This window comes from Propithecus coquereli, unplaced genomic scaffold, assembly GCF_000956105.1.
Source record: "Propithecus coquereli isolate 6110/MARCELLA unplaced genomic scaffold, Pcoq_1.0 Scaffold217, whole genome shotgun sequence".
Lineage (NCBI taxonomy): Eukaryota > Metazoa > Chordata > Mammalia > Primates > Indriidae > Propithecus > Propithecus coquereli.
In genome coordinates this window covers 2,854,224-2,875,527 of record NW_012146856.1, presented here as the reverse complement: position 1 = coordinate 2,875,527, position 21,304 = coordinate 2,854,224, and the positions used below count along the sequence as shown (strand labels likewise).

Below are 21,304 nucleotides of genomic sequence, written 5' to 3'. Positions count from 1 at the left end.
GGGGCTCAGTTCTCAGGTCCCAACAAAGGGGCGGGAGGCAATGCGCCGGGGAAGGTGAGAACGGAGGCCGGGCCTGCTTCTCTCTGCCCTGTGCCCCCCCCCAGGGGCTCCCCTCCTTCCTTCCATGTTTCTATCCCCTTAGCAACCAGGGGCCTTGTGCCAGCCCCTGTGTCTGGATCCCACCCTGGCAGTGCCAGGTCCCCAAATGGCCTGGCCTTCCAGAACACTCCCTTCCTCTGTGCCCATCCTGCCAGGCCCTGCTGATAAAGTGTGGCCTCCTGGGCGATCCCTTAACCCCCAGCTGCAGTTTTAAGGGTTTTCCTAATTGGCTCACATTGGTTAAAGGTTGACCATATGCCAAGTATTTTTATATACATGGGCTCATTTAGTCATTACAAACCCCTGCAAATCATGTAACTTTTCTCTTGACCCAGTAAACAGTAATAATAACAGGGATAAGAGAGGCTTAGCAGTTTGCCTCAAAGTTCATAGCAACAGGTGGAGAAGCTAGGACTCAAACCTGATTCCTCTGACTTCAAAACCAGTACTCTGTCCTTAAGGTCACGGTCAAGGCAGGTCTATGGCCCTGTGGTCAGGGTGACCCTAGGTTGAGGAAAGGTAGGTTCCTGGTTTTTGATCCTGCCCTCTGTGCGGTCCTTTATCATCTGAAGCCTGCTCTGGCCTAGCCTGCTGTCCCTCTTACTTTGTCCATGCAGGACAGAAAAAGCTGCCTGCTGAGGCCCTGAACAAGAACAAACTAAAGGATGGGTGATCTAGCACTAAGGCCCACTTGCCTTCCAAAGGCCAGGGTCACCATGGGTCAGAGATGGTGGGGGAGGAGTGTAGATTCTTCTCCCTGTAACTCTCCAGTGCACATGGGCACATGCACACGCACACACACACGCACACGTGCACACACACACACACACACAGATTTGGGAAACATGTTGCTCACTGGCCCTTGCAGCTACACTCAACCCCCCATACGGTGGGAATCGGAAGGGCCGAGGCAGGCAGGTTGGAACCCCACTCCTCCACTTACTGGTTTGGTAGCGCTAGCTGCTGTAACAGACAAATCCCCCAAATCTCAAAGCCTTCGTACGATAGTTGTCCACGTAAAGTCCCAAACAGGTGACCCTGATTAGCAGGTGGCTCTCCTCCATGCGGGACTCTGGCATCCTGCACCTCATAGCTGTGGCTTCGACACACAGCTTCCAGGCCGACTGGGGAGGGTAAGGCACCCAGAGGATCCCATGGAGGGAGTTTGGAAGGGCCAGGCTTGAGAGGGATACCACTCTGCCCACATTCCTTCTGCCAGAATTCAGTCATATGGTGACACCTAACTGCAAAGGACACGGAGAAATGTCATCTAGCTGGGTGCCAGTCAGCCTCAGGGCCCAAGTTACTCACTGTCTCTGAGGCTCAGTTTTCTTGACTATAAAATGGAAAGAATAAATAATACCTATCCTGCAAGGCTGTGCTTGGAAATAGATTTTAAATGTATTCCTCTGTCCCTACTCCCCCCCCATCCTGTCTTTCTTCTCCTCCTCCTCCCATGCTGCCCCCACCCCACGCACATGCCTGCAAAATGACCAACAGTTGTTACCTCTTGGCATGACCCCTCCATGTCTGTCTCTGGGGTCTGGGAGCTCAGGACACAGGACAGTAGTCCAGACATGGCTGACCTGGTGCAAGGCCAGGGCTGGACTCTGGTTTCTGACTCCTGTCCAGGGCTCCTCCACGGCTGACTGGTATTTCTCCTGCTGGAGAGGACTGGAAGCTCTTCTCCTTCCCAGCCCCACCTTCGCGCCTTCCTAGAGTCCCAGTGCCTCTACCCACCCCCGCCTCCATCTCTCCTGTCCTTATGTAGGGAGGTAGGCAGAGCCGGTGTTGCTCATGGCCACAGGGTGCCCAGGTGTCAATCCTGTCACATCCTCCCCAGTTAATGGCTTGCACCCTTGCCTGTCTCATTCACTAGAAGCCCACTGCCTCCCTCTTGAGGCTCCCGCACCCTTGAATTGCACAACCCACCGGAGGAACCCCAGAGGGTCAGGGGGTCAGTTCCATGTCTGCACACTGTGAGGATGGAAGCTGGGGTCCTATGCCTGCCTCTGTTTCAGTTTCTCCTCGTCGCCACATGGTGTCACTGTGGGGCCGCAGGTCCACTCCGAGCCCTTGCTTACTGGGCACAGAGCGCAGCTCCTGGGGTGGTGGGCACGATCGTCTCACCACTGGGGGCCACGCTGCTCGCACCCAGTCTCAGGGTGCTGGCCGGCCCAAGAGCATAGGTCAAGACCTGTCTGGCTCAGTGCGTCACCAAGAGCTCCCACTCACCCCACCTTTCCCCCAGTAGACCCAGGGGCTTAGATTAGCCCCTTGCCCGTCACCTCGGCTCAGGAAGGAAGCTCCCCTCAGTGGAGTCCCCTCCCTACCCCAGAATGGAGCGCACAGTGAGGACAAGGTGCTGTTCTGGACCCTTCCTTTCGAAAGAAGAAAAAGAATAATAAATGAATTCTTTCTCAGGGCACCTACTACATGGCCCAGACAGGATGGGTGTCCGTGTGACCAGGGAAACTGCAGCCTGGGTTCTGCCCCCAGATGTTTCTCTCTTCCTGCCAGGCCTAGAATGTTCCCTCTAGATTGCATTCCTTTGATTCTTAAAAGGGCACTGGTCTTCCAGAGTTCCTTGTTAAAAAACACATTTCCTGGGTGGGGTCAGGCCTGGGCCCTCTTTCTCTTCTGTCTTAGCTTGGATCTGACTTAAAGCTGTCGAGGTTCCTAACCTGCTTAGGGTCCCGGAGCCTTTGGAAAATCAGATGAAAGCTCTGGCCTGGCTCTTCCCCAAACTGCACACATGCACATGCACAAACACACTGACTGTCTTCCAGGGGTGCCCTGAGAAAGGGGTGCCCTGAGAAAGAGGCATATATGGCCTACACCTGGTTAAGGACAGCTTGCCTATTAGGAACTAAGCCCTGGGAAGTGGGTGGGGCTGAAGGGGCCCCAGAGAGAGCCCAACCTGTCTCCTCTGCTGAGTGCCCCATCAACACGGGCAACTAGCCTGATCCCATGCAGCATCTGTCTTGGGGATCCTGCCGGATCAGGGAGGATAGGCCCCCAAACAGGCAGGCCTGCTGCCCTGGGCAAGCCCATGGAGAGCCCAGCCTCTGGGCTGTCGCTGTCTGATAATCTTCCACTCTGGCCTCGGGGGTGTTTGTGTTCCCTTAACTCGACTTCCCATCCAACCAGCCTAAATGTGAGCACCATTCTTTCCAATCTGACAACCTAGCTCCCTTGATGTAATTCTAGAAACCTCCCACCCCTCCCTTAAATTCCAAGACTCCAAGCCCCGCCCACTCCTGCCTACTTTAGAAAGGCCAAAAAGAGAGGGGAGTAATACCGCGGTGCCCGCTCTGTGCCTGGCACCAGCCTGGGCATTTTGTGTGTGCTATCATGTTTCCTGCTCACTCTTGCAGTGTGGGTGATTATCTCCCTGTGGCACAGAGAAGCGATGCCCCTAAGGTCACACAGCCACCAAGAGGCAGAACTGGGTTTCAAACTCAGATCTGGCTGCTTCCAAACCTGTGCTCTAGGCCTCCTGAGACTTCATAGTCTGCGCATGCCCAGAGCCCAAAAAGACACCATCTCCTGAGACCGCAGGGAGAGAGCCAGGAGGGAGGGCGGTACAGTGATGGGATACACCTGGCTGGGCACTGTGGCCCCCATCTGGGCCTTGGTTTTTTGGTCCGTGTATGGGCAGGAGCACCTCTCTCAATGGGGCACTGTGAGAATCTGTATGTAAAGCACTCAGCGCAGTGGCTGATTCTAGAAAAGCCAGCCATATTTTTCCAGCTCGTTGGTAACTGTTTGACCCTAAACTCTGCGAGCCAGTGGCCCAGCTATTAGTGTCTGTGGGAGAGGAGTATGCCAGGCCCTGTTGGGGTTGTCAAGGTGCCTCTGGACAGGGCTCATGGGAGAGCAAAGGGGAGGCAGGGCTCCTGCCCACAGGCCCTGGGGTTGGCACCCTGCACCTGCAGTGCCAACACCGGACAGAGCCGGGAGCTGGATCTCAGCCCTGCCTGGCAGCCCAGAGCACAGAATGCAGCTGGGCCGTCCAGTCCAAGGAGGGAAACTCCTCCTGGTGGCCTTCCAGGACTTCCCTCCTGGCTGGTGGCTCCCTTCCCCAGGCTGGGCCCCCGCTCTGAGAGCTCCGGTGGGAGTGCGCTCTCCTCTCCTCTGCAGAAGGGCTCAGAGCAGGCTCTTCATCCCCATGCATCCATCTGTCTAGCCGGGCACCGGAGTGGCCACGTGGTGAGAGGGGTGCAGTGTGCAGCCTGTGCCAGGGGTGCAGGGCGGTGAGCAGCAGAGCGAGGGTTGTGGTAGTCTCGTGATCTATCACACAGAGAAACGCAGGGGGCGGCCTCATTGTCGTGGCTGGAGGACTAATAATTCCATCCCTTCTGTGAGAGGCGCTGTCTGGAAGGGTTTATCTCAGTGGCTTTCTGGTGGTTTTCAATGACTGGGCGAGCAAGGCATGAAGTTACATATAAAATGGAACTTCGAGCAGAGGAGTGACAATGGCAGCCTGAGAAAAGATCATTATGGGAGTGGTCAGGTCCTTACCAGCCACCACAGACTCCTCGGAGACCCACCTGTTAAACGGCACAGGACCTGGCATCGGGAGAAGCACTGGCGGGGTCAGAAAGGGGATTAGTTCGTGGCGTGTGGTCAGGAGTGTGGGCTCTGGAGCCCAAACCCCAGGGTTCAAATCCCTTTCCCCTGTTTACTAGGGTGTGATCTTGGGCAAGTTATTTAACCACTGTGTGCCTTGGTTTCTGCAACCATGAGGTGGTTGGGGTATTTACATGTTACAGTAGATTTTACCATAAAAATAACAGTGCCCAGCCCCCACTGCTCACCTACAGGACGCTTGGCACCCACAGGTTCCATGTTTCGAAACTGCACACATGACGGCTGGTCAGAAACCTTCCCCAGGCCTGACCTGGCCTGTGGGGTTAACGTGAACGACTCCTCCAACGAGAAGCGGGTAAGCCTGTCAACCTCCACCCCCAGCCCCGGACGGGAGAGAGGACAGGGTGGAACCAGCCTGGGGCGGTGGTCAGGACCTGGGAGCTACCCTCTGCCCCCAACACCCCTGCTCACTGGTGTCCATGGGCTGCTTCACTGCCCTTGTCTATCAACCTAGAAATGACAGCCAGGAACTGACTTATATGAAGACAGGGGCTTATGTGTATCAAATTTGTAAAATCTATAAAACTAAGACAGAACATTCCGATGATGGGTGGCAGGATGATGGGTGGCAGGATGGAGGATCAAAGGTATGCTTTGAGCTGCAGATAGCAGAAATTTCTACCTGGTTTAGTAAGTAAATGTGGCTCACATAACTGGAGATGCAGACAGTGAGCTTCAGGATTCTTTGATGAAGCAGCACCACAAAATCCCCAAGGACCAGATTATTTCCACCTCTCTTCCTGCTATTCCAGGGGCTTCTTCCTAAGGTTGTCACTCCTTCCACTGAAAGGTGACTGCCATCAGCAATTGCAGCCATAGACTTTTCCACTACTGCTTGCCCAAGAGGCGGGGCAGCCTGGATTCCTGTGGTTCTTTCCTAAGAGCAAGAAAGCTTCTTTCTCAAACTCACCCCCCAAGCCTGTGCTCACATCTCATTGGCCCGAAGTGGACTTAAACCGCCCACCCCTGAACCAATCATTGGCAGAGGGCAGTAATTCTCAAACTTTTAGGCCTCAAGACCCCTTTACACTCTTATGAATTACTGAAGACCCTAAAAAGCTCTAGTTTTTGTGATTAATATCAATCAAAACCACACAATGAGAACCATTGGTTTAGAGTAATCAGCTGGGAAGAATGGAGCCCAGCACTCTAACCACAATGTTCACGGCAGGATTAAAACTGGAAAATACCAAACCTAGGATTTAACAAAGGGAAATGTAAAGTTCTGGATTTAACTCAGAAAATTAATTGTCCAAAAATGGTGGAAAGGACCTACTGTGGCTTCAGCTCACATGAAACAACAACAACAAAAACAACTCTAAGATTGGAACAGTTTCCGGACCATGTGGTTCACTGGTCCCTAAATACTGGTTTACAAACTGGCACAAAATTTTCTTCTTTATTCTGAGAGTTGAACCTTCCTATTTCTTCTTATTAAAATATCTTCTTTTTGTTAACTGATGGTGAAGATATGCATTCGTTGGTTTTCTCTTTTTCCTCTTTACTTTTTACAATGTCCTTTCTTGGCACACACCACTATACTATTGACAAACGCCAATAGTGGACTCAGATTGGCAGAAAGACCAGGCATAGATGCCACATGGGTAAATATTATAAAATGGGGTTTGCTTATCTAGAGCAAGGGTTGACAAACTACAGCCCTTGGGCCAAATTCGGGCCCACCACTTGTTTTTGTAAATTAAGCTTTATTGGGACACAGCCAAGCCATTTGCAACACAAGGCTTCTTTTGCATGATGAGGGCAGAGCTGAGTAGTTGCAAAAGAGACCAACCAAGAGGCACCCAAAGCCTAAAATATTTACCGTCTGTCCCTTTGAAGAAAGTTTGCTGACAGCTGACGTAGAGGCTACAGAAGGCAGGTGGCACAGTTAGGACACACAGCACAGAGAGGCAACACTATCCGGGACAGACAGCAGTGAGGCTTCTGTACTCCAAGGACTCTGGGGGTGGTGGGATTTACAGATGTTAGGAGCTGAGGGACGAGGGTCCCATCAGGCCTCCCGGGAGCAGGGCTCTCTCTGGGGTCAGGCCTTACAGATACAAAGCAGGAAGACGTCTGCATGGGAGCCAGGCTGAAGGTCACCTGGCGGACAATGACTACAGCCACAGAACAGTACAGAATATTCTGTCTGAACATTCCACGCTTGTCACCCTTCGCCTCCTCAGGCTCCTGCAGGCTGGTCCAGGTATCTCCAGGAGCGAGGCTGACACCCTCAGCTGAGGAGCTCAGCCTGTGCATGGCAAGATTAGAGGCTGACACATTGGTCCCCAAATTTTGACATATCACAGATCTTTGATGTCCCGAAGTCTATAGGGATCTTTAATCTAAGGCAACCCACTGCCCTTCAAGGGTCTTCCCTTCATGCCTGAGAGGTGACTCCTGGCTTCTGGGAGAGCGGTTATGTCACTGGGGAGGCTGAACGTCACGTGGCAGCCCTCTCTTCAAAGGCCACCTCCCGTAGTCAGAGCATAGTTGGTCACCCTGAGTCAAAATGTACCTCCTTTCTCGTAACTTTCCCCTGACTGGAGTGCACATGAGGTCTGGCCCTTCTACATGTCAGTCAGTCTAATACTTTTCTCCCCTAAGTTTGTTTTTCTCCCCTCCAAGTGTAACATAACCGGTTTTCTTGGGCACTCTTCAGGTGACACAATCACCCTCCTTCAGAAATGCTCCAGTTTATTAATGTGCCTCTTAAAATAACATGCCCAGACCTGGACAAAAGCCTCCAAACATTCCTACATGGCCAGCTGCTCACAGCACTCCATCAATGTAACTGAGAACAGCTCTACTTTTTAGCAGCTACATCATATCTCAGACTTCATACCATCTTATACTGGGACTCACTTTGAAGGGTGGGTGGTGGAATGGGGAAAAATTACCATGCACTGAGTGTCTTCTAAGTGCCAAGCTTTGTCTAGATATTCCATTTGATACCTTGTTTGTACTTCTGACAAGCCTGCAAGGTAGATATTATTATCCCCATTTTGCAGATGAGGAGTCTGAGGCTCAGAGAAGTTGAGTAATTTGCTCAAGGTCACACAGCTGGTGAGTAACAGTCCTGGGTTTGGAACCCTTATCTCCTGGCTTTGACGCCTGTGCTCTTTCTCCACAGTACACACTGACATCATGGAGCTTGGGCCATTCTACCCTCAAGGTCATTTTCATATGAACAGCTGTCAGCCAGGTTTCCCTATACTATTCTTGTGCCTTTAAAAAAATTAGTTACCCTTTTCTTTTGGTTATAAAATAGCACTTACCCACTGTAGAAAAGTTGGAAGCATAGAAAAATTACAAAAGAAAATAACCAATCTATTCATAAACCTATTCTACAATGTAGAATTAACCATTAACATCTAACGTATCTCCTAAAAATCTTGTTTCTGTGCATGCATAAGATTGAACCACAGGAAACGGCTGATATTCAATCATTTCTGATCTACAAAAAAAGGATAATTTCATATAATTCAGCCTAACACTTTTTTACATATAGCTGGAGTCACATTACATATGTAAAATTTGTATTCTGCCTTTTCATACAACAAGACATCATCATGCTGGGCGCGGTGGCTCACGCCTGTAATCCTAGCTCTCTGGGAGGCTGAGGCAGGCGGATTGTTTGAGCTCAGGAGTTCGAAACCAGCCTGAGCAAGAGCGAGACCCCGTTTCTACTAAAAATAGAAAGAAATTAATTGGACAACTAAAAATATATAGAAAAAACTAGCCAGGCATGGTGGCGCATGCCTGTAGTCCCAGCTACCCGGGAGGCTGAGGCAGGAGGTTCGCTTGAGCCCAGGAGTTTGAGGTTGCTGTGAGCTAGGCTGACGCCAAGGCACTCTAGCCTGGGCAACAGAGTGAGACTCTGTCTCAAAAAAAAAAAAAAAAAAGACATCATCGATATGTCCTGACTTCTTTTAAACTCTTGGTAAACAATATTTCACTAGTGGTATAACACCAAAGTCATTTGGATTTAAAATAACTTAGTTAACTATTCTTCTATTGTTGGACATTTGAGTTTTTTCATCACAAATAGTTCTGTGATAAACACCTTTATATATACATATGCTTTTATATTTCTGATTGTTTCTTAGAATTAATTTCTGGAGGTAGAAGTGAGGTCAAAAGGAATGCATATTTTGAAGTTTCTTTTTTTTTTTTCAAGCCAGTCAAATTTAGCAATGGGGGGTTGAATACCAACTTTAGTGACACTAATGTGAATAAGTTCTGATAACCCACCATCATTGGACCAGCCTCAAAGGTTCTTGATACATATTTCCATATTACTTTCCAGAAAGATTGGAGCAATTTTCACTGCCACTCTACCTTTCATAGAAAATTATTACTTTTAAATATTTGTTAATTTGGTTGGCAAAAAATGGTATAGCATTATTTTTAAAATTTTTATTTCCTTGATTCTTTTTAAGACTATTGTACAATTTAGTTTTTTGAACCTAAATGCAGATTTTCAATGTCTATATTTCAGTTTAATTTTTTGCTCAATTTTCTAGTCCACCGAGATCTTTTTGAACCAAAGATGAGCTGACAGAGTGAAGTGGCTGCTGGACAGTGAACGCCTGCTTGGCTATATTAATAGTAGTGTAGCATGTAAGGCAGGGGAGGTGATGGTCCCCTTCTCCTTCTTCCTAGTCAGAGAATACAACTGGAGCTTTTCAGCTGTGCGGTTCTGGGTGTCTTATTTAAAAAGGACATTAACAAACTGGAGCATGTTAGTCAAAGACTGTGGAAAGAGGTTGAAGACAAAGGGCACGTTTAATGCTGAGAAGATGAACAAGGGACGGACAGGCAGAGTAGCTGTATTAGAAAATGACAGGCCTCTGTGTGATCTTCATAACTTTTTTCTATAAAACAGGCCTATGTTCAAGACAAATTCACTTTATTTTAAGAGGCCCCAGAAGAGATAAAAGGGACAAACGGGTGCAAGTAATCGGTTTTAGCTTCACATAAGGGAAAAATCTAATATTTTGTACTGTCGTACACCAAAGGACTTCCTCAACAGGCAGTGAGCGCCTTGTCCCTAGAGATATGTGAGCAAAGGCTTGGATTCATAGTGTCGGTAAGGGGCCTTGTACGCGGGGTGGAAGTTTAAATTGGCATGAGATGATCCGCAAGAGCTTTTCCAAAGCCAAGACGTTGTGATGTTATGAGTCTGTGAATTGGCGTCCTTGGAGTAGGAAGAGGGCAACAGGCAGCATCGGTGGGGTTCAAGCTGCCTGCAGTGGGTGCGCTGAGGCAGAGAAGGGCAGAGCCAGCCGGGTGGGCGGGTGGGGCTGACACGTGCCTCTCCCTGCAGCACTCGTACCTGCTGAAGCTGAAGGTCATGTACACGGTGGGCTACAGCTCCTCCCTGGTGATGCTCCTGGTGGCCCTCAGCGTCCTCTGCGCTTTCCGGTGAGAACACGCTGACGCCCTCCGTCCCCCCAGCCCTCCCCGGCCACAGACTTTGGGTCTCTTCTTAGTTGCTCAGGACAGAAAGAGGAAAGTCTGGGTGAACCACCTTGTCACCTCTTGATCTAAAGGTTATCTGTGGCAAAACACTGAAGCTCCTGTGACCTCACTCATTCCTTTGTTTGTTTAATGTTTACTAAGTATTACTGGGAACCTGCTGCGGCCAGTTGCTTTACATATACTATTTCTAATTTTCACACAGTGCTATGAGATAGGTAACGTTACCCCCATTTTCCAGGTACATTAGCCAGATTCTTGGTTGCCAGAGACAGAAATCCACCTCAAAACAGCTTAAGAAAAACAAAGGTGACTTGATCTCCATAAGTGACAAGTTCAGGGGCACCTGCTTTAGGCGTGGCTGGATCCAGGTGCTCAGAGGTATCAGCAGAAGTGGGTCTGTCTTTCTCCATTTCCCTGCTCTGCACGGGCTGCATCCTCTGAGATGACCACCAGCAGCTGCAGGGGTACTCTCTACCAGCTCAGCAACATGAGGTGCAAAGAGAGAGCGTCGCTTCTCCGTTTGTTCTGGTGAAAGTCCTGGGAGTTCTCACAGGCCTGGCTTAGGTCAATTGCTCAACTCTGAACCCACAACCGTGGCCTGCGGTGGTGCACTCTGATTGGTCAGGTCTGTCACGAGGCTGAGGAGGGGGAGCCGTTCCCACCTGTGGCTGGAATGCGGTCCAGATCAGAAAGCCTATTTCTACCAGAAAAAGCAGAGCAATGACAGCCTTCCGGCCCCTACAGGAGAGGAGGAAGCCAAGGCTCTGGGAGGTGAACAGGCTTGCTCAAGGTCATAGCTACTGGCAGAGCTGGGGTCTGCTTTCTCAATTCTGTGAGGCGGAGATGGTGCTAGGTCTGCGCAGAATATAATGTTGCCCCTACAATCCCAGCTTTTATTTATTTTTGTTAAGTGCAGCATGAGGCACCTGGGTGCCCAGATTCTCATTTGGGTTCTGTTCACAGACAGATGTCGCCCGGAAAGAGCCAATGTCCAGGGCCTCAGTTTCCCCAGTGCACTGAGGGCAGGCTTGGCTGAGGCCCAGCCCTCCTGCTCTGGCCCTATGGCCCTGCATTCTCTCCCTCCAGGAAGCTCCACTGCACGCGCAACTACATCCACATGCACCTGTTCGTGTCCTTCATCCTGCGCGCCCTGTCCAACTTCATCAAGGACGCCGTGCTCTTCTCCTCGGATGATGTCGCCCACTGTGACACCCACAGGGTAACAAGCCTGGGTGCCCCGCCGTGCGGCCAGGCCTGCCTGCCTTCCACACCCTGGCTCTGGCGAGGGTAGCAGCCCAATTGTCTTTCCCCCAAGTGTGCTGAGGCTGCACTTAGTGCCAAGGGTACAGCGGCTGGGCCAGGAGGTTCAGGGAGCACCCATGGCCGCACACGCACAATCTGGGTCGCGTATGACAGCAGTCTACTGGGGAGCTGTGGGGGTTGCTGCTCAACTCCCAGTGGCCAGGAGTGAATTAGCCACCCTGGGAATTAGATACATAGCGAGACCCCTCTTTTCCCTGCTCCTGCCCGGCTGTAGGCAGATGACCAAGTGTAGAGAGGGTTGGGGTTGGTTGTAAAAAGAAAAGTGTGAGTGTGTGCCTGTATGTCTGTATGCATGTGTTTGTAGGAAAACAATTGTGTCTCGTTAAATCTAACCCCCTTCCTCCTTCCAAATGCCCAGATGACTTTTAATTCATCTCAGTCATCCCATGTGTCAGTTGGGAATTCCTTTGCTGCGAATAGCAGAAAACTGCACATGAGTGGCTTAAACAGATGGGGACTGTTTCCCACGAAAGCTGTCCACAGATGAACAAGCCAGAGGAGGCGTAGTGTCTTCATGATGCTATAAGGGACACAGTCTTTTTCCCTCTTTTTGCTCTGCCATCCTCAGCGTAGGCCTTTGAGCTCATGCTTCACACCACACGCTTGCATTATGGCTGCTGCAACCCAGTGTCCATGTTCCAGGCAAGAAGAAAGAAAGTCAAAGGTGAAGAATTGTTTCCTTTCGCGTGGCTTTGCCTTTCTATTTGGGAAAGGACGCCCTCCCCGAGACTCCTACCTACATCTCATTGGCTAGATTTGTGTCATGTGACCACACTTAATTGCAAAGGAAGTTGGGAGATGGCGATTTTACTATCATAGTCTCCGTAGTAGAGGCAAGCAAGGCAGAAAGAGATTGAAAACTGAGATTGGTTCAGCCAACCTGCCTGCCGCTTCCCACCACTCACACCAGTTTGTGTTGTTTCTGGTTTGTGTGTGTGTGTGTGCGTTCTCTGACTCAGACTGAGAAGTCCCTCAAGTAGGATCCATGTCTCTCCAGGAGATCTCCAGGATGAAAGGAGAGCACCTGACTGGGAGTCAGGAGCCTTAAATTCCAGCCCTACTCTACTTCTGACCAGCAGTGCCCAAGTCCAACAATGCCCAATAGGGAACCTTCTTGGGTTTCACTAAACATCAGGCTCACAAGCTGACCATGGGCCTTGCTGGGAATCAGAGCTTCTAGGAAGGCGGTAGGGCAAGAACCATAGCTGGCCCGCCGGGCAGCACCTGGTGCTCCTCCTCAGGCCTGTCCTCCCACAGTCCGTGCAGCAGCCCTAGGGCCATCCCAGGAGCTGTCCTCTCCCCAGGGGACAGCTCAGTGTGAGGAAGGCAGACTCACCATAGCACAAGTACAGGAGCCACACTGGCGTAGAGGCCTCATGCCCACAATCTCATAGACATAGCTTCCAGGGACCCCTGCAGGGGACATACGTGTTAAAAGAGTCGCTGCATCTGGGAAACCCAACACTACAGTAACCCTTTCGGACATCTGGAGGTCTCCAATCCTGGTGCAATGTACCTGTCAGGGGCCATTTTTACCATAATCAGTGTTGCCTCCCAGCATAATTGGCACATTCTTTCATTATCTGTTTCCAAGGAAACTGAGCTTGGAAAGGTTTTGTTAACCCTTTGCTCAGAAATACCTTCCCTCTGTAGGCCTCAGTTTCCTCATCTGAAAAATGAGGGGTTTGGGCAGCACCTGACATAGTTCCTCATCTAGCCTGGCAGCCAGTTCCAGAATTTGAACCCAGTTTCTGCTCCTTCAATGGCTCATTGACCATCTTGGCTGAACCCAGTGGGCCTGTGGACTTCCACTCTCTAGAGAATTCTGTGGGCCTGGTATGCTGATGGGGGAAGCCATAGGAGATGGCCTTGAACCCCAGAGGCTCGCTGTGTGGCCTGGCTCCTGCCCCCAGAACACCTGTTGCTTTCTTTGGGGCTGGCCACGGCGGGGAAGGCCAGTCACCCAGCCTGGGCTCACCTGCCTCTCTCTGTCCAGGTGGGCTGCAAGCTGGTCATGGTCTTCTTCCAGTACTGCATCATGGCCAACTACGCCTGGTTGCTGGTGGAAGGCCTCTACCTTCACACGCTCCTCGTCGTCTCCTTCTTCTCAGAAAGGAAGTACCTCCAGGGATTTGTGGCCCTCGGGTGGGGTAGGTTTCTGCATGGGTATAGAATCTGGATCGTTTGTGGGAAGGGGCAGCAAGTTGAGAGTCAGAAAGATTTGGCTGCTAGTTCCAGCTCCACACTTAACTAACTTGTGTAATACTAGGCAAGTTGCTTGATGATTAACCCTTTGGTCTCAGTTTATTTATCTGTCAAATGGGAAATAATAGCTAAAGTGTAGCCCGAATTCCTGGCATCCAAAGCCTTTCACAATTTGGTACCATCCAACACTGTTGCCTCGTCATCCTGAAACAGACATTCCTATGTTCTCTTTCTTGCTTCCTTTCTGTAGCAGGATGCTTTTGACTGCTGGTGTCAGAAAATTGGGCTGAAACAGGCTTTAAACATAAAGGAAATTAACTGGTGCATGTAACTGAGAAGTCCAGGGATTGTCAGCCTCAGGTGGTGCTGAATCCAACAGCTTAACAATATTTCTTTCGGTCTCCACCTTGGCTTTTGTAACATCAGCTTTGTTGTTAGGCTGGTGCTCCCAATGTAACTGCCAGCAGCTTCTGCTCCTGGCTTCCTTGCTGCTGAAGTCCAGTGGAGGAAGGAAGAGACTATGTTCCAGCATTCTGAGCAAATATTCTGAGGTTCACTCTGATTGGACTGCTTAAACTCATACCCATCCTTGAACCAATCACAAGAGCCTGAGAGTATAAAATATGCTGATTGGATTAAGCTGCTCAAACCACGTGGCTTTTCAAAGAGAATTCAGGACTCAGTTTCTAGGAAAGAGGGGAAATGATGGCAAGTCGGCCAACTGCAGGCCCCCAGTCCATCTCTTCCTTTTCTTTCTGGTCATTGAAGACGATAACAACTCTCCTTTCTTGAGCACTTACTGTGTGCCGGGCATTGGGTTCCACATTTTATACATATCATTTAATCATCACAACAGCCTCCAGAGGCCTCTCAGAGACCTCGGCTCAGAGACCTCCGCTCAGAGACGTGACAGAACATGTTCAACTCACCGTAGACAAGGGCAGACCCAGGACTCAAACCAAGGCCTGTCTGTTTCCAAAGCCATTAACTTTTATCCTGCCATTAACGAACATTCATCCACCCATCCACGCATCCACCCATCCACCCATTCCTCTATCCATCCATCCATCCATCCATCCATTGTTCATTGAATAAACATATGTAAGTTACCCACTGGTTCTAGACAGAGAGCCTGGTTCCTATGAGTAACTCACAGGCTTACAGTGATAGTCATGTGCCAGCCATTAGCTTCCTTTAGTTTCTTCCTGGTCCTTTAATTAAGAGGCGTCCCTGCCAGGATGCCCTCCATTGCCTTTTCTGCTTGTCTAAATCCTTATGTGCAAGGGCCCTATCTCCCCATCAGGGAAGCTGCCTGAGCTGGCAGAGCTTACTGAGACCTCCTGCTTCTGAATCTTGGCAGCCTGGTTAGCACATGACCCTCAGCCAGTAGGAGCTTGTAGGGTCTGCAGAGGCCGGCAGTCCCAGAGCACCTGGGGCCAGGGACTTGCCTTATACAGCTGACTCTGCCATAGCAAGTACCCAGTTTGGAGCCCAACTCACTGAACTTTAAATCTCAGATCTACCAGGATTTAGCTATATAGACATGGATGGTTTCACTGTCTATGATATCAGGATTGCAATTGATTTAACATTCTTTGAGCACTTCTTTGTGTTCAGAGATTACAAAAAAAAAAAAAAAACAGTTCTATTACTTAAGGAATTTGTAGTTTAATGGGGAGACAAAATGACACTTTGAAATTATGTCTGCCACAGGTTTTTAAGAGGTTGGAATGAAATAATGAGAGCCTTCTTTTCTTCCTCAAATATTTACTGAGCCTCTGCTATATGCCAGGCCCTGTGCTGGGTGCTGGGGTTTGAGTAGCATATAAAGCAGTACTGATTCCTTTCTTCCTGGCCTGTCTGCCTTGCCTGGCCCCAGAGACCCTGGAGGAGCCCTGGGAGGCCTGAAGCCCGCCAGCCATCCCTGAGAAGTCTTTCTCATGCAAAGGTGATGGCCCCAGCCTCAATGCCTATTAGGTTGCTTAAATGGGTACATATCCATTGTAAAACTTTGCAAAAGTAATTGCTTTTTAAGTAGAAAAAAAAATTACTCTAGTCCCACATAGTGAACTTTTTCTGGGATTCCTTTCCAGCCTTTGTGTCTACTCACAGTTTTCCCCCATATAGTTGTGGTCATTCCGTGTGTAGAATTTGGAATTTTGCTTCTTTCCATTAACACATAAGCATGTTCTGTATTATTTCAAATCTTTCACATTTTTAATCACCATGTAGATATATTTAACTAGATACCTATTGTTTGGCCATTTAGGTTGTTTTCGATTTTTCACGTTTACAAATAGCACAATGATGAGTACTTTTATGGGCAAAGGTTTTCCTTATGTAATACAGAATCCCAGAATTTGGGACTATTTGATTACTGAATTAAAAGGAGTGAACTATTTCAAGACTTTTGATACTTATCCAAAGCTTTTACTTTTTCAGAGAGCCTGAGGTGTCAGTCTATGCCCAGAAAAGAGTGCTAGCTCTGGCCTGTACAGGAGATTAACCAAGTTCCCACTCGGTGGGTGAACTTGGACGGGTGGTTCTGACCACTCTGCATCTCGCCGGGCCCCTGCCCAGAGTCTCTGAGTCAGTGGGTCTAGGGTGTGGCCCTAGACACTGCCTTTCTAACAAGTTCCCAGGTGATGCTGGTCCAGCGACCACACTGAGAACCACTGACTTAAAACATTATTAATTTTTCAAACTTTCCAACCAAGTTGCCAGTAAAGATGGAAGGCAATGAACAGGTGTCCTTCAAAATTCATGTTCTTTTCCCAAAGCACCCAGAATTGAGGCGAGACATTTTTTAAATTGTTGTTTTTGCAAAGTCATATTTGTAGTTGGTTTAAAGAATTAAACAGGACTACAAGGTTTATAACGAACATAAGCAGCCTCCTGCCTCCACTGCTGTTTCTGAGCTCTGCTCCCGGGAGTAAGGGCCTACAACTCTTTTAGCGGCTCCTCCTAAGACACTCTTTTGTTACTAAACAATATACTTCTATTTCTTGATGTGTCTGTTTGAAGCATTAGTTGTTGGCTCTTTATGATGGAAAACAAGGATATAAAATTCTTCACCCACTATTTTTGTTTTCCAGTACAGTTTCTCACAATTTTTGGTTAAATCATATTTAATGTATACATTATTATATCTATGTAAATGTTGTTTACTACTGAGCCAAGTGGCATACAATGATTTTACTTCCAGTCTTATTTAACTATGCATTTTTCCTGGAGTCATTTTTCCCATTTGTTTATTGTTTTATATATATTGCTGTCATTTACTCTCCTAAATTCTCTGAAAAACCCTCCATTACTATTTTCCAAATCATCGAATGCAGTAGGAAATTTGTCAGTTCCTATTTGTTTGTTGGTTTCCTGCTGTATTAGTTTCCTAACGCTGCCTTAACAAATTGCCACAAACTTGGCTTAAAACAACAGAAATGTATTCTCCCACCGTTCTGGAGGCCAGAAGTCTGAAATCAAGGGGTTGGCAGGGTTGGTTCCTTCTGGAGGCCCTGGAGGAGAATCTGTCCCATGTCAGTCTCCCAGTTTCTAGTGGTGGCTGGCAGTGCTTGGCATTTCTTGGCTTGTAGCCACATCACTCCCATTTCTGCCCGTGTCTTTACATGGACTTCTTCCTCTGTGTCTCCTCTCCCAGTCTGTTATGGTCTTCTTATAATAAGGATGCCAACTGTATTGGAGGAAGGGCGTCCCCAATCCTGTGTGGCTTCATCTTAACAATTGTATCTGCAAAAACCTATTCTGAGGTTCTGGGTAGACATGAATTTGCAGGGGTACACTATTCAACCCATTATATCTACCAGTGTTCTTTCTAGAGCTTTCTACCTTCTTGTTTGGTTTGAGCTGGTTCTCTAGACTTGCTCAGCTCCCTTCATGCTGAGAATTCCTTTCACCTTCTTTCGCAAATCCTGTTTCCTTTCTTTCTTCTCTCCTTCTCTTTGGTTTACTATCTAGTTATGTTGGAGCACATCCTCCAGTATCTGTCTAACAAAGAGTACCTGGAAGGAATGTTTTTTGTATTGCATATCTGAAAATCTCTTTATTCAACTTTCACACCTAATTTGTTGTTTCGCTGGCCATGGAACAGGTCAAAAATCATTTTCCCCCAGAATTTTGGAGGTCTTGTGTTTTGGCATCTGGTGTTATGGGGACTGTCATGCTGTTTTGCTTCCTGAACCTCTTTACTCACTTCTCTCTACATAAACTGCAAGACCTTCTCTCTGTATTTTGAAATGTCATATGGATGTGCTCTGATGTAGGTCTCTTTTCATCCATTTTGCTGGCACATGGCCTTTTGATCTGGAAACTCAGGTCCTTCATTTCTTGAAAATGTTCTTATATTATCTATTTGATCATTTCTTTCCTTCTGGTTTCTGTCTTCTTTTCTGAAACCCCTTTTAGTCAGATGGTGAATGTCATGGAATCAACCTCTCATTTTCTGATTTCTTTTCTCCTGTTTTTTAGTCCACTGTCTTTTGTTCTGCTTTCTGGGAGTTCTAGTCTTTATCTTCTAACCCATCCGTTGCATTTTGAATTTGGTTATCATATATTCAATTTCTAGGCCTGCTTTCTTGTCCTCTAAATGCTCCCTGTTGACAACATCCTGTTTGTGTCTTATAGATGCCATCTTTCATCTCTCTGATGATATTCTTTTGGGTTGTTTTGTTCAAGTTCCTTCCGCTCCCTGTATGGTCTGTTTCCTCTAAGTTCCTTTTCTCTGATTGTTTTGGTTTTTGTCTTTTATGTAATAAGATGTCAGTGACCTTGGCTGTCTGTTCCTATTTAAGAATGAATCACTTCAGAGCCAATTGCGGGCTTGGGGGAGGGGGGAGCTTTTCTCTCTTGAGAGAGACTGGGCTAGAAGTGGCCACTGTTGAGGGTGTCCCCAGCACTGCTATCTATAGGCCCTTTGTCCCAGCCTGTTCATTTCCTCTAGAAAAGAATCCTTTAATCTCCTGCCTGGGCGGGAGGTGGAGGACGGGCACGTGGGTAGAAAGCTGGCTGCTGGAGGTCTGAAAACTAAGTGGCCCAAGAACTGGGGCTTTTACCATTCAGCCTATAGATGAGTATGTCCATTAGAAGTGCAATTTGAGCCACACACACAACTTTAAATTTTCTATTAACAGTAGCCACAGTAAACACAGTAAAGAAACCCAGGTGATATTGGTTGCAATAATATATTCAATTTAACCCAGCATAACCAAAATAGTACTATTTCTATGTATAATTAATATGAAAGTTGTTAATGACATATTCTATATTCTTTTATTCGTACTAAGTCTTCAAAATCCGGTATGTAGCTTCCACTTACAGCGCAGTTTGGTTGGGACCAGCCACATACCAGGAGCTCGATAGCCACCTGAGTGGTTGCCACGCTGGGCGGCACAGGTGGAGACTGTCACTTCATTCTCGTGTTCGGCAGAGCACCCCCTCCCGCCCTCTGCTGGCTGGAGCCCCAGTTCTCCTGGGCTCAGTTTCTCCAGAGAATAAGGTCTGTCCGGGATTCACAGCTAACTGGTCTCGTGTTGGCCACCTGGGGTGGTTACCTGTGTCATATCCCGACCTCCACACCACCCTGCTGTCCAAGCCCTACCCCATCTCCTGTGCCCTGGCCCTGAGCACCCCCAGGTGGTCTCTGCAGCATTGCCCCGGGCACACTTCCATGTCAGCTTTCTACCCCCGGGACGTCCTCTGCCGGCTTCCCTTGCTCCTAAATGTGTTGACATCTGTCATCCACTCTACCCTTCCTTCCCAGTCTTCGTGCTTATGGGCTTGTACCATTTCCATTTCCTCACTATTATTTTGGAGGGGCTTCAGGGGCAAATAGAGATAAACGTATAAGTTCGGTTTGCCGTGTTTAACCAGCAGTCAGGAAATGTATTTTATCTTCTAAGTTTTCATGCACTTTCTCTTCTCTAGTCCAAAGTGTATTTTGGTTTAAGTATGACAGTGATGGCTTACGTTACCAGTTAAGTGGTCAAACTTTTTACAAACCAATATTTGTATAAGATTCATGCTTCTGCCACCACCTGTGTTCACCCCTGCCCCCCCCACAGCCCCCACCATCAGGCAGGTCCCAGTTTGCGAAGGGGTTCCACCAGCTGCCTCCATGGGCTCCACGAGCCTGCCCAGGGTCCCAGTCCCCTCCTCTGCTGAGGTCCCCTAGAGTCTGGTCCAGGCCTTTGGGCTCTGTCTGATCTTGCCTCAGTTCTCAGACATTCCTGACACCCTGAAGCATGTGGCTACACATTTACACACAATGGCAAAGGGGTTTCCATGGAAATCAAATCTCTGCTGCTGCTTGGTACCTGGACGGGATAACCAATCGTTCTGCTCCTCATCCATGTGTTGGAAGTTGAGTCCTCTCTCCTTTTCCCCTCCCTTTATTGTTAATCCTCAGGTTCTCCAGCCATTTTTGTTGCTTCGTGGGCTATCACCAGACTCCTTCTGGAAGACGTTGGGTAAGCTATCAGAAGGAGAGGTAGTAAGAGCGTATTTGCCCAGTTGTTCAAATGGCATAGATACTTCCTTGGAGCTATGTGGGAAAGGCCTGTTTCTCACATTAGGGCCACAGAAGAGCTCTCTGGAGTAATGCCCATCACTCCCCAGGTATGAGTTTCCAGACGGGCCGCCTTCTCGGCCTTGGCCACGCCTGCACCCTCCGGGGCCTCCCCGTCTTCTTGCCCACCTGGCAGCTCCGTGCACAGGCCAGGCGCCACAGCCATCAATCAAGTGTTGCTCTGCGGAGGAAGCTCACGCAGCAGCTTTTCCTTCCTCCTGGGATCTCCCTCCTAGACGCCTCCCTAGCCCTGGGCGTTTAAGAGCCCTGCAGAGCTAGGATCCAAAGAAATCAGGCTCACAGGGTGGAGGTAAGCCCGGGGACTCACCTGGAAGTAGGCACGAGGGCAGCAGGTGTGACAGAGCTGGGGAAGAAGTGAGGCAGCGTGAGGCAGTGGGAGTCGGTTCCTCAGGGGCGTAAAGACACAGCCAGGCCAAGGAGTGGACTAGATCGGGGGGCGGGGGGTGTATAAGTGTCTTACAGTCCAAATTCAGCCCCAAATAATTGCTGCAAAATAAAATTTTTAATTGGATAAATTCATTTAAAAAAAAAACCCTACTTTTGGTCTCTCTAGAAAAAAATGGAAAAATCTATCAACATTTCCTACTTTTCCTTGTAGCAAAAATCAGTAGAGCTGTGGCTGCCTTGAGCCCCAATTTGCCAAGTACCCCCCACCCCTGACATGCCCTGACCCTGAGGTCCCATCCAGCCACTTCACTCACTGCTGTCATCTGCTTGGCCTCTGTTAGCAGCCGACTTGCCGTCGTGCTCCCCAGTGAATTCTGCTGAGCTAGCTTTGGGATCTGGGGCTCACAGACGTGCACAGAGACAGGTGGCCACTCCCTTGGGCCCCACGGTGCTCCTGGGTGGCAGGAAAGGGGCAGGTTCTAAAGGTGCTGGGCAGACCACTGCAGCAGCGCAGGGCCACAGGCATGGGTCCTTCATAGCAAGGGCCACCTC

General features: G+C 48.8%; 1 protein-coding gene across 1 annotated transcript in view; it reads left to right on the top strand.

Annotated features, from left to right (window-relative positions):
• Positions 1–21,304, top strand: part of SCTR (secretin receptor) — a 73,878-nt gene that overhangs the window by 39,286 nt on the left and 13,288 nt on the right. Inside the window, exons 4-8 of the mRNA XM_012644666.1 lie at positions 4,944–5,047; positions 10,082–10,179; positions 11,323–11,455; positions 13,556–13,709; positions 20,186–20,246. Coding sequence (XP_012500120.1) covers positions 4,944–5,047; positions 10,082–10,179; positions 11,323–11,455; positions 13,556–13,709; positions 20,186–20,246 — 550 coding nt within the window. The remainder of the gene's footprint in view (positions 1–4,943; positions 5,048–10,081; positions 10,180–11,322; positions 11,456–13,555; positions 13,710–20,185; positions 20,247–21,304) is intronic.